The sequence below is a fragment of the Dendrobates tinctorius genome, unplaced genomic scaffold (genome assembly GCF_039654945.1).
Source record: "Dendrobates tinctorius isolate UK_male_01 unplaced genomic scaffold, ASM3965494v1 ptg000035l, whole genome shotgun sequence".
NCBI classification, from domain to species: domain Eukaryota; kingdom Metazoa; phylum Chordata; class Amphibia; order Anura; family Dendrobatidae; genus Dendrobates; species Dendrobates tinctorius.
In genome coordinates, this window is record NW_027361703.1 from 43,938,137 (window position 1) to 43,951,477 (window position 13,341).

The window sequence follows — 13,341 nt, forward strand, 5'->3', positions numbered from 1 at the left end:
CATTATAATGGACAGTAAGCTTGACCTACACAGCAGAAAGATCAAAGCCGACTTAGATTCTAATTTCCAAAAGTACTGTGAAAAAATTGATAAGAATGATAAACAGTTATCTAAACATGAAGATCGGATAAATAGGTTGGAACATAGATCCTCAGTTACCTATGATGAACTGGATTATCTTACATCAGAAGTTCGCAAGCTGTGAGACAAACTGACAGACCTTGAGGACAGAGGCCGTCGGAATAACTTGAAGATCAGAGGTATTCCGGAAAGTGTCATCCAAGAGGATCTATCGAATCATATCAAAACTATTTTTAAGCAGGCCTTACCTGACCTCTCAGTGGCGGACTTAACAATTGATAGAACCCACAGGTTGCCGAGACCTCCTAAACTTTCTACCGATCTTCCGAGAGACACTATCCTCAGAGTTCATTTCTTTCGAACGAAAGAAAGGATGCTTAACTATTTGAAAAACCAAAAAACATTCCCCGAGCCACACAAAGACCTAAAGGTTTTTCCTGATCTCTCCAAGGACACATTGGAGGCACGGAAGAACTTCAGGAATATTACTACAGCCCTTCGTGACAAGGGAATTATTTACAAGTGGGGCTTCCCGCTGAAACTTTTGATCCTTTACAGGGGGAAGAACAATTTCAATCTTCACTCCAGACGAAGGATTTAACTTCCTCAGTTCACTGGATACTGCTCAACCCGACAATGGTTGAGATTTCCTCATTCTGGAAACATTTCCTATGGGTCAGGGGCCTCTATTATATCCATTGCTTTGAGGTTTTCCCTCTATTCCCACCCACATTCATTACCCCCGCTTTATTGAGGTAGTTCTGCTTGAGTGTTCTACCTGAGCAATGTTTTCTTTATTAATCCTATAGTAATTTTCATTGACTGCTAGTCCATATTTCTGATTAGCCATATTGTAAACTGTTATAGACTCAGACTACTAACCAAAAGGTTAATTGTTATTGTTGCCATCTTTTCCTTTAGGACTTTTTTGTCTTTCAGGTCTCCAGTCAGTTTACTGATCAGCACTCTTCATATATTTTTACTATTATACTTACTAATACTACTGCTATGAGTTTCAAAATTCTGTCCTATAATATTAGAGGTTTGAATAGCCCACAGAAAAGACACTTTATGGAGGGAACTGGTTAAATCCCAGGTCGATATCGCACGTATACAAGAAACAAAGTTTTTAGATGGAAACCACCCTTATTTTAATCATCGCCGTTTCCCCAACATCTTTGAGGCCTGCAATTCCAGTAAAAAGGCTGGAGTGATTACCGTGATCAAGAAATCTGCCCCCTTCAAGGCCCTAGAGGTATACGGGAATGAAGGGGCCAGATTTCACATTTTGGTATGTGAAATTAATGGTCAAACATATACTTTGGTTAACGTTTACGCACCCAACAAAAATCAAACCAGGTTTCTTTCAAAGCTTATGAAGAAGGTAATAGAGGTGAGAAAGGGTAATCTTCTAATACTAAGAGACTTTAATCTCACTCCTGACAACGTCTTGGATTGCTCCTCTGCCTCTAGACCGGCATCGGACAACTTAAATTGGTGGTTGGACAGAAATGAGCTGTATGATACGTTTAGATGTCTGAATTCCACTTCCAAGGAGTTCACTCATTTCTCTACAGCTCACCAATCGGCGTCTAGAATAGATCTGATTGTGACGGACATTTTCTCTCTCACAAAAATCAGTAAGGTGTCTATTGGAAACAGGACGATTTCAGATCACTCCCCGGTCATTAGAGAAATACTAATAGGTCCCACTCTAAAAAATGCCAGACTGTGGAAGTGTAATGCCAGCATTATGCACGATCCGATTCATAGGGCGACAATCCAGAAAGCATTAGATAATTTTCCTTGAAAACAACCCAGATTCCACCAATCCTCTCAACTGGTGCGCCCATAAGGCGGTCATCAGGGGCATTATAATGAGTATAGCATCTAAAGTAAAAAGAGAAAGTAGGGAAAAAATAAACAAGGTTCAATCGTCAATACGTACAATGGAAAAGAGTCTGCTAGGCCTATCTTCTCCTTCCCCTCAGAAACAATCTGATCTAACCCACCTAAGACAAGAACTTAGGTCACTGCTTTATTCCCCATATGAAGCAGCCATCAATTCTAAGTATAAATTCTACACATCCTTGAACAAACCCACACGCTACATGGCCAACAGGATTAAAAAGAAAAGAATTTATAACCAAATACACAGAATAAACTATTGCGGGTAATACTAAGCTATCCCACCCACAAGACATCACAAATGAGTTCGCAAAATATTACAGTACTCTACAATCTCAACTCAGATCTTTCATCCCCCCGCCTAACCAACTTGATATTAAAAAATATCTTTCAGACATTAACTTACCATCCATCACTAGCGACGATTTTATGTCCTTATCATTGCCTTTTACCACTCAAGAAGTAGAGGATACCATTAAAAATCTTGACTTGCTAAATCGCCCGGACCAGACGGTTTTACTAATAACCACTACAAAGTTTATGGTAAAACCTTGTCTCCCCACCTGGTTAGGATGTTTAACTACGCTTCCACAAAGGGTTCATTCTCCCCCCCCCCCCCCCCCCCCAGAGATGCTGGAAGCATGAATTTCCCTGATCCCGAAGCAAACTGGAAATCCTGAGTTGCTAGGTAATTCTAGACCAATTTCACTCATTAACACCGATATAAAAATATTCTCCAAGATTCTCGCCAACAGGTTGAGTTACATATTACCCAGTTTGATAGGCAATGACCAAATGGGTTTCACAAATGGGAGGCAACCAGCCGACACCACCTGAAGAGTACTCTACTCAATCAAATTAGCCAACTAAACTAGAACACCAACAGTCCTTAGCTCGTTGACGCTGAGAAGGCGTATTGATTGGTGCTTTCTCAGACATACACTGAGTAAATTCGGATTCAATGAAACATTGATTACCACCTTCATGGCCTTATATGTAGGCCCCAAGGCAAAGATCGTGTGCAACAGCCATGTTTCTGAAGCCTTTCGTATTAGAAATGGCACTAGGCAAGGTTGCCCCCTCTCTCCCTTGCTTTTTAATTTGGCGTTGGAACCACTTGTAGAACACATAAGATGCAATTTGAAAATAACCAGATTATCCACAAAAAACCGTCAGCATAGGCTCAGCTTATTTGCTGATATTATTTTGACTAACGAATCCCGTAACCTCGGCTTTAGAAGCCTTTACAGAATTAAATAGGTTTAGGTTGCTCTCAAATTTTAAAATAAATAATTTGAAGTCAAATATTCCTCCAATCCATGTCAAACCAGAGGAAATTGGTCACATTAAGTCATTCACTACCCTCAATTGGTGCGAGGAAGAAATATCTTATCTAGGTGTCATCATCAATAAAGATCTTTCAAAGACGGTTAAGTCCAATCTGAAGAAATTAACAGATCCAATTCACAAGGACAGCATTGTTTTTCGGGATAAAGACCTAACATGGTGGGGGAGAAATCTGGCGGTGAAAACATTTACCTTACCTAAGATCCTCTATATCTTGAGGTGTATCCCTCTCCCTATTGCCACTATTCTCTTGTCCAATATTCAGTCTCAGTTAAATGCCATTATTTGGGGTAATAAGAAACCTAGAACTGACACTAGATCCCTGTTTAAAAAAAAAAAATACATGGAAGATTGAGTTTCCCAAATGTTACCGCTCACTATCACACACTGCTTCTCAAGCAGAGCGCACTGTGGCTTTCAGATTTAGATGCTCCCGCATGGATGGACCTTGAAATATCAATTAATAATGGTAAACATCCCAGAGCATTAGTGTTCAATGTTATATCAGGCTCTCTCCCCGGCCAGTTAGCTCACCCGATATTCCAGGCAATTGCCTTTACTTGGTATAAAATCTGGAGAGTTGATGGCCGAGTACAAAGCTTAACCACGCTACACAAATTACCTTTGGCTTTTGTATTTTCATTCATGGGTCAATCACTTTCCCCCCAGTGGGCAGATTTGAAGATTTGCAAATTGGGTGACATCTCAGATGGGTCAGATCTTTTGAATTTTAGCTTTTTAAAAAACAAATTCAACGTACCCTCATCTTTTTTACTGGATTTTTTGTCTTTGAAAGAGAGTATTAGACAGTTCCTTAGTTGCAAACCTAACTTTTCCGAAACTTCCCTAAAAATTTTAAATAACCCCAATCATCGCATTTTTTGGAGTCACAGCTTCCTCTATGATAGTTTCAGCAAAGACTCATCAATCTCTAAGTGCCCCTATATGCTCAACTGGGAAAAGGCCCTTAATCATACTTTCTCTTCAGATAACTGGGAAGAGGCTTTTTCTCTGTCCTATAGCTCTACACTATCCATGTCCCTACAGGAGTCACATTTTAAAGTATGCTCCAGATGGTACTATACTCCAGCCAGATTGGCGCACATGGGTACCTCTAACTCTCCACTGTGCTGGAGGAACTGTGGACAAAAATGTGATATATTTCATGTATTCTGGAATTGCCCCTCAGTTGTTGCCTTTTGGTCTCAGATCACTTCCATAATTACCAAATTGTCAGGAACCAAATTTTCTCTCACCCCGCAACTAGCTTTGCTCTCCTAAAGGGCCTGTCACACTAAGCGATATCGCTAGCAATATCGCTATAACTTTTGACATTATAGCGATATCGCTATGTCTGATACTTACCTCCGACCAGCTCCCCCGCTGGTTATCGCTGATTGCGCGAGAACGTCCTGGACCGTTTCTCGTCGTCAGCTTCCTGTGGAGAGACGAGCGTGGAGCCGAGCGGGAGGACGTCAGGATCACATAGTGACAGGTACGTAGTGACCCCCGTCCCCAGCGATGTCGCTGGCGAGATCTGCCTGTGTGGCAGCTCACTAGCGACCACTTAGCGATGTACCAGCGATCCTGACCGCGTCATATCGCTGGTGCATCGCTAAGTGTGACAGTACCTTTAGATAGTGAGCTTTTGAACAACTCTTCAAAGTTAATCATCCTACATATTGGCTTAGTTGCAAAAAATTCGATTGCCTTCCACTGGAAGAGTCGAACATTACCTAATTCTAGCGAAGTTATCAAATTAATCTCCCAACATAGAGCAATCGAACTTAAATTCGCATTGTCTAATAATCAATTTGGTAAGTTTTATAAGAAGTGGTGTAAGTGGGACCAGTCTTTCCCGCCTCCCTTGACATAAGTTAACAGATTTCTGAGCTAATTGGCGATTTGTCTCACCAGCTTTCTTGCTTAATTCTCTTAATGGAGCCTTTTATTTCTTGATTTTTAGGTATGCTATGTTACTGCTTTCATTGTACTTTAAATCATGCAATATGAATTGCTTATTTGCAATATCATTGTACTTAAGGGTTGCATCCCTTCTTATTTTGGCTATTATGTTGCTAGCCATTTATCTTGTATGTGTTGTTTGTTACCTGCCCTTCCCCTCTACTTACCTTGCCTATCCCCCCTCACGCTCTCCCCCCCTCCCCCCCTTACTTTCTCCTCCCCCCTCCTTAGCCCCTGTTAAAACCCAACAAAAATATTGGAAAAGAAAATTGCAAACTCTGGGTCACAGCAAAACTTTAGTGGAAAAAAATGGTAATATTTAATTTACTCATCCCAATGTTATGTAAGTTTGTGAATCACCCGAGGGTTAAAAATACTCACTACTCCCCTAGATGAATTCCTTCGGAGGTGTAGAGTTCAAAATGGGATCACCTGTGGGCGTTTCTGCAGTTTTGGCATGTCAAGGGCTCTTCAAATGTGACATGGTATCCGCAACCTATTCCAGCCAAAATAGCACCCCTTCCCTTCTGGAGGCCTGTCGTGCACCCAAGCAGTCGTTTTCCCAACAACTCTGGGCTATCTGCATACTCAGGAAAAATTGCGCAACAAATTTTAGCATCCATTTTCTCCTGTTTACTCATGTGAAAATAAAATTTGGGGCTAAAATAACATTTTTGTGAGAAAAATGTGCTTAAATTTCACAGCTCAAAATTATAAAATTCAGCGAAGCCCTTGAGGGTTCAAGGTGCTCACCATACATCTAGATAAATTCCTTGAGGGATCTAGTTTCCAAAATGGGGTCATTTGTGGGGGGTGTATACTGTTTAGGCACATCAGGGGCTCTCAAAATGTGACAGTGTCGGCTATCAATTCCAGACACTTAATCCAAAAGTCAAATGGTGCTCCTTCCAAGCCCTGCCGTGCGCCAAAACAGTAGTATTCCCCCATATATGAGATATCGGAGAAATTGCACAAGTTTTGGGGTCCATCTTTTGCTACACTTGTGAAAATAAAAATTTGGGAGTTAAAAGTTAAATGTTCTTTTTTCTTTCCATATTCCATTAATTCATGTGAAGCACATGAACAGTTAATAAACATCTTTAATGTGGTTTTGAGGACCTTGAGGGGTGCAGGCAGTTTTTAGAATGGCGTCACTTTGAGGGGGGTCTATATGATAGAAAATACCCAAGTCACTCGAAAAGATGTCCCTAAAAATTGCTGATCAACTTTTAACCCGAACATCGTAACAAGATTGTTTCAAAAATTGTGATGTAAAGTAGATATGTGGGAAATGTTCACTATTTTTTGTGACAACTGATTTAACCCCTTAATGACCACCAATAAGTCTTTTTACTGACCTGCAATATAAGAGACTAGCATCCCCCGACTGGTAACAATACAGCATCTGGCAGCAATACTCTATAGCTGACAACTTGCTGCATCACCTACGATCAATGTTGGTACCAACTATAACCGTTTAACCCTTTCAATGCTGCTATCCATAATGAAAACCATCTAGATGCTGTAAAGAGTGTGGGGACTCCCTTTTTAACCTCATCGGCACAGAGATCTTGATTGTGTGGTCCTGATGTTTGCCATGGCAATTCATGGAAAATAATGGCCTTAAGTCTGCCGACTATAGCGGCCTGTTCAGAAGTTATCAGCATTTAGATGGTAAATACACGTCTTCATTTGTAATGCCACTTTGCATTAGTTCCTGAAAAGCACCTAAAGGGTTAATAAACTACTTGAAAATAATTTTATCATGGTGAGGGGTGCTGTTTTTAAAATGGCATCACTTTTGGGGATTTCCAATATACAGGACCCGCAGTCATTTCAAAACTTAGTAGGTCCTTACAAGAGGTTGTGTACTTTTCCTTGAAAAATGAAAAATTACTGCCACATTGCTAAAGCTTCTAAAACGCTAACAAATTAAAACATTTTACAAATGGTGCTGATGGAAAGCAGACCTGAGGGAAATGTTATTTATTAATGTTTGTGTGGTATGACTATCTGGATTAAAGGAATAATCAAAGTTTGAACATGACTAACTTTTAACATTTTTGTAAAATTGGATTTTATACATAAACATATTGACCTAAATTTACCATTACCATAAAGTACAATGTGACATGAAAAACAATCTCAATCAGTGGGATAGGTTGAAGCATTCCAGAGTTATTACCACATAAGAGACACTGGTCAGATTTTAAAAATTTGGCTCTGTCACTAAGGGGTTAAGGGCATAAGAGTTTGAAAATTACAAACTTTTCGCCAAGTTTCTGATATTTTCAGAAATAAAAGCAAGTTATATCGGATAAATTTTACCACTATCATGAAGTACGATATGTGATGAAAAACAAATCTCAATCAGTGGGTAACATTGAAGCGTTCGCGTTATTACCTCAAAGTGACACTGGTTAGAATTGAAAATTGGCCTGGTGGCAAAAACAGGCTCTGGCGCAAAAGGGTTAATTTTGCAGAGGAGCAGTGACATGTAGTGTCTTTTTTTTTTATTTTACACAGGTATGTCACGCTCCATAAGGAGAGATATTAACACTTAGGCCACTTTCACACATCAGCTTTTTGCGATCAGTCACAATCCATCAAAGTTGAAAAAAAAACATCCTGTGAAGATCGCAAAAAACTGATGCACCGGACCCAGTTTTTTTTTTACGGATCCGTCGAAGCTGGAGCTGTAAGAACTTAAAGGAACAGGATTGAGAGAGAAAATTTTTTATGTACCAGAATGGAAAATGCAGCTGCACAGGTTAAATTCAAGGAAAAAAAATATTCCGGGCATGCTCAGTTGCAAAAAAAAAAGGAATCCGTCGCTGGATTCCGTCTTTTGACGGACAGTGACAGATCCTGCGCCCATAGGCTTCTATTATAGCCAATGACGGACGGTGCTGGATCTGTCGCTGTCCGACTTTGACGTTCGCAAAAAACGTTCCTTTGTCCATCGGGCAGAGACGACGGACAAAGATTTTCGGACGGATCCGTTGGACAAAACGTGTGGCCATCCATCACAATCCGTCGCTAATACAAGTCTATGAGAAAAAACGGATCCAGCGCTGGATCTGTTTTTTTCAAAAAACGACGGATTGTGACTGATGGCAAAAAACTGATGTGTGAAAGAGGCCCAAGACTCAAATCAATGGCATAACTAAGATGGCCCCATAGCAAGCTTTTAATGGGCAACTCTGCGTTAACTTACAAGTTTGTTCTGGTTAAAATAGACTTCTGCAGAAAAAAAAAAAAACTACATCAGGGCCGCTAAGGCCGCTTTCACACTTCAGGCTTTCGGGATCTGGCATGGTGCGGTGAAAAAACGGTCCGCCAGAACCGGCACCTGTTACGACCAGATCCGGCTTTTTCCCCATGCTGTTTCATTGCTGCCGCATTGCGCCGGAGAAAATAGCCGGTCCAACGTCTGGAAAAAACGTTGCATGCAACATTTTTTCCCAACGCCGGACCGTTTTTTCGCACTGCGCATGCCCGGAAACCTTCTCTGCCAGGAATATATCCGGCAGAAAGAAGGATCCGGTGTCTGCGTATGCGGCCGGATCCAGCAGTCCGGTTTTTCACCGCCCCATGCCGGATACCGAAAGCCTGAAGTGTGAAAGCAGCCTAAGTGCGCCCTTACATCTGTATTTTGATCTCACACTCTGTATGGTAATTATCCCAATTGCTGCTGCCAAGAATGAAAACGAAAATGTTTTATTAAAATATAATTTATTACATACCTACATTCATGTAGATAAAATATGTAGCAGGTGTTAGCAACTGATTATATTACACACTTTTATATCACAGAAAATAGATGCTCTACAGAACAAATGTATAGGTTTCCTCCCCCCCACTAGGATAGAGGAGAACTTACTGATTGCTGGGGTCCATCTTCTGGGACAGGCTCACTGGGGGTCGTTTTTGGAAATTTACAAATAACAATTTTAACTAATTTATTAACGCCTTGAGCATTGGCCGCAGTGATTTATAGACAGACTTAACAATAAATAAACCTCTCTCAGAAAGATCTCATCTTCAGCCGCCCCAGGTAGCCATTTTCCCGGAGTCCACCGCATAGGAAACCATGGAACTGCAGGGGCTCTGGCATTTCACAAAATGTCGGCAGAGCCCATGAAGTAGCACCGCACATCTGAACACCCACTGCAGCAACGCTCCACTCTTGCCTCCTCCATCAGCAACCCTGGGACCCCGCTTTACCGCAGACACCACCCCCGGTATGCAATAAGACGCATGGATAAGAGGCATTATTAATATCCTATTTTTCTCCTCAAAATTTGGGGTGCGTTTTATAATCCGATTAGGCAATATTTCATCCTCCAAAGCAGCGGTCCTCAACCTGTGGGCTCTCCATTATCGGAGTTGTAGTTTTACAACAGCTATAGAGTAAGTTAACCAGGAATAGTCACATTTTTGTAAGTGACTTAAAAAAAAAAAAAAAAAATACTGAACAGAACATTAACACACAAAAATAGTATCTTTGAAATTCCTCCTGTAATGTCCCTTTATCCTTTTGATCTTATTTTCTCACACAGTCAATTAAAACTTGGAACTATACAAATCTTATTTGATTTTTCCCAAGAGATCGGTTGTGTGCTCCTTTCCTCTACTTGGTGCAGCGTTGACTGTAAGGGTACGTGCACACGTTGTGGATTCCATTGCGGATTTTTCCGCACGCAGAATCTGCAGTTAAAATGACCTGCATTTTACCTGCGGGTTTGCTGTTGATTTTGTGCAGATTTAGCCTGCGCTTTTACACCTGCGGATTCCTATAATGAAATAGGTGCAAAAACGCAAAGAATTGACATGCTACGGAAAATAAACCGCTGCGTTTCTGCGCTGAATTTTTCGCAGCATGTGCACAGCGGTTTTTGTTTTCCATAGGTTTACATGGTACTGTACACCGCATGGAAAACTGCTGCGGATCCGCAGAGCCTGATCCGCAACGTGTGTACATACCCTTAGACATTTGGCTGCAGCAGGAGCCTCCCCCTCCATTATTATTAGTAGGATAAATTATGCCCCACCTATTTGATTAAATCACACCCCCACAGCCATACCCCTCATAATAATATAAAACATACTGCATAATAAAGCAAGTGCTGAGTCACGTACACCTGCTTGAATACTACATTACTAGAGACGCTTCCACCCATTATTATTTCACAACGAATTGTTACATTATGTATCACACTGATCATTTCCACTGTGCGTATAGCCTTAATATGTAACAATAAGATCTGTGCAAAGGCATGGTTGGCGAGTATTCATACCAAGAATAGCTTCCTATTCAGTTATTATAGTAATAAATAGCTCCAAATTACCAAATATTTGTGCGTGATTGCATTAGAGTCTGCGCAAAATGATTTATCAAATAAAATATAAATAATTTACAAAAATTGTAGAATAAACAAAAAAAAAAACCTTTCAGCTACAGCCCTCTACCTGTACAAATACGGCATCATCCTCTGTCAACTCTCACCCTGATCATAGAAAATTAATCAGTGCATGGCACCTTTGGACTGGAGGTGCCCAGGCTAATGTATTGTCATTGCGCGTAATTCCGAGATTGAGCGGGGCAGCTAAACATTAATTATATCTTCCAACATTCTATAAACTAATGATTACAACCACCCCGATATATTAACCTGGGTACCTCCAAACAGCCAGGGATCACTAAAGTGATGTCTAAAATGTTTCTTTATCCAAAACGTAACATTTTACTTTGGCTTCAGTGAAACCTTATAACAGTCACAGAAAGCAAGCTGCGCTTCATCACATTAATGCTAGACATGTTGTACCCTTCAGTTTGTTTCAAGCAAAATACGTCAGAAATCTGAATTGATATTTTTGCCATCATAAGAAAATACATTTGGATATCGAATAGAGACTATACCCAAAGTCTATATATTGTCCTGCATTAAGTTCTGTTCAAAATCCAAATGCAATTTTACAAACCCAAGAGTGGCTGGCTTGTCCTTGTTGGTCTTACTCCGTGCCAAAGAGCAATACTGTTCTTTAGCTTCGGATTCAGGAACAACAAGGACTTTATGAAGATCAGGTGACACAGAGCTCTGTAGCCCAAAGTGGAGGCTTGCTATTGTAGGGGACCCTGGACACTGTGGCGGGCCTACAGACCGCAGAGCCAGCACCTTCCAGTGGTTCTTCTTCTTGCAGTGAAGCTTCTGAAACATTATAAAATGACTTGTCCTCTTCATATGGGTTTTCCAACATCTTCAACACTCTCCTAACCTGGTGAACAGTTTAAGAAAAAAGTTTAGATGCCACGTTATCAGCTGTGCAAATGCCCAATAAGTGCATGTATGAGAAAAGTCTAAAGACATATGGAAAATACATACATTGCATTCTACCCACTGTCCTATATGGTTAGAACAGATGTAATATCCCAGGCAATTTTCCATTTTCTTGAGCTTTTTTTCCTCCCCTTCTTCCAACAGCCATAAAACTTTTTTTTTTATTATTATTACTCCAACATAGCCATGTGAGGGCTTATCTTTTTGCAGGGCAAGTTGTAGTTTTGATTGACATTAATTTTACCATACAAAGTGGAAAAATAGGGATTTTTGTGTACTCACCGTAAAATCCTTTTCTCCGAGCCAATCATTGGGGGACACAGAGACGGTGGGGTGTTATGCTGCTGGCCGCTAGGAGGACACTAAGTAAACCAGAAAAAAGTTAGCTCCTCCCCTGCAGTATACACCCTCTCACTGGCTGAGATTCTCCAGTTCGGTGAAAAAAGCAGTAGGAGCATAAACAGTTAACAATAACCATAACAATATCAACGCCTAAGAATGCTACAGTGAGCCAATAGGCTAAAAAGGGTGGGTGCTGTGTCCCTCAATGATTGGCTCGGAGAAAAGGATTTTACGGCGAGTACACAAAAATCCCTATTTCTCCTACGCCTCATTGGGGGACAGAGACCGTGGGACGTCCTAAAGCAGTCCCTGGGTGGGGAGCATACATATGCTAATACCCCATGTACCACTGAATGAACACCGTGGTACTGCCGATTGCAAGCAGCATCTGCCGAGAGCTGCATCCGCAGAAGCCTGGGAATGAATTAGGCAATGTTTGTAAAGGTACGCAAGCTGGACCAAGTCGCAGCCTTGCGGAGAGGCCTGAGAATGAATGTGGTAACTTTTTGTAAAAGTATGCAGACTGGACGAAGTCGCAGCCTTGCAGACCTGTTCTGCAGAGGCCTAGTGACGAAAGATCGAAGAGGCGCTCACTGACCGGGTAGAGCGCGCCTTAATCCCCGCTGGGACAGGCGCGTTCCTGACACGGTAGGATACCTGAATCGCCAAGCGAATCAACCTGGCTAGACCCTTCCTATGCCCGTCTGGAAGTATGAACAGGGCATCTGACTTGTGGAAAGGAGCCATCCGCGAGATGTACCGTCTCAGCGCCCTAACCACATCCAGGGTGTGGAGGGCCTTCTCAATGCGATGGACTGGCGCCGGAACAAAGGGAAAGCAAAACAATTTCCATGTTGAGATGGCAAGAGGAGAGGACCTTGTCCAGGAAGGACAGGAACGTCCAGAGAACTACCATTTCCTGATGAAAATTCAGAAACGGAGAACAGCAGGAAAGGGCTGTCAATTCCGAAACTCGTCTGATTGAGGTAGTTGCCACTAGTGAGACCACCTTCCAAGAGAGGACGATCAGTGACACGTCCTGCAGCAGTTCAAAAAGGAACCTCCTGAAAGGCCCCGAGAACCGGGTTAAGGCTCCATGAGTCAAATGGTCTTCTATAAGGAGACGCCACATGGGAAACTCCCTGAATGAACGTCTTGAGCTGAAGATTGGTGGCAATTTGTGTTGGAAAAGCACTGACAAGGCCGAAATTTTGCCGTTGAGCAAGCTAAGCGCAAGGCCTGATATTAATCCGGATTGAAGGAATTCCGGTATTTTCCATTCTGGCCATATTGGAGGTGATCGACCATGAACCTTGCACCACAAAAAAAAAAAAAAAAGGAAGGTTGTCTAGGTGCG

General features: G+C 41.6%; 1 protein-coding gene across 1 annotated transcript in view; it reads right to left on the bottom strand.

Moving 5' to 3' along the window:
* Positions 1 to 9,019: 9,019 nt before the first annotated feature.
* SELENOO (selenoprotein O) overlaps positions 9,020 to 13,341 on the bottom strand; it is a 33,616-nt gene continuing 29,294 nt past the window's right edge. The window contains exon 9 of the mRNA XM_073573447.1: positions 9,020 to 11,580. Within this exon, the coding sequence (XP_073429548.1) occupies positions 11,377 to 11,580 (204 nt within the window). The 3' untranslated portion in view covers positions 9,020 to 11,376. The remainder of the gene's footprint in view (positions 11,581 to 13,341) is intronic.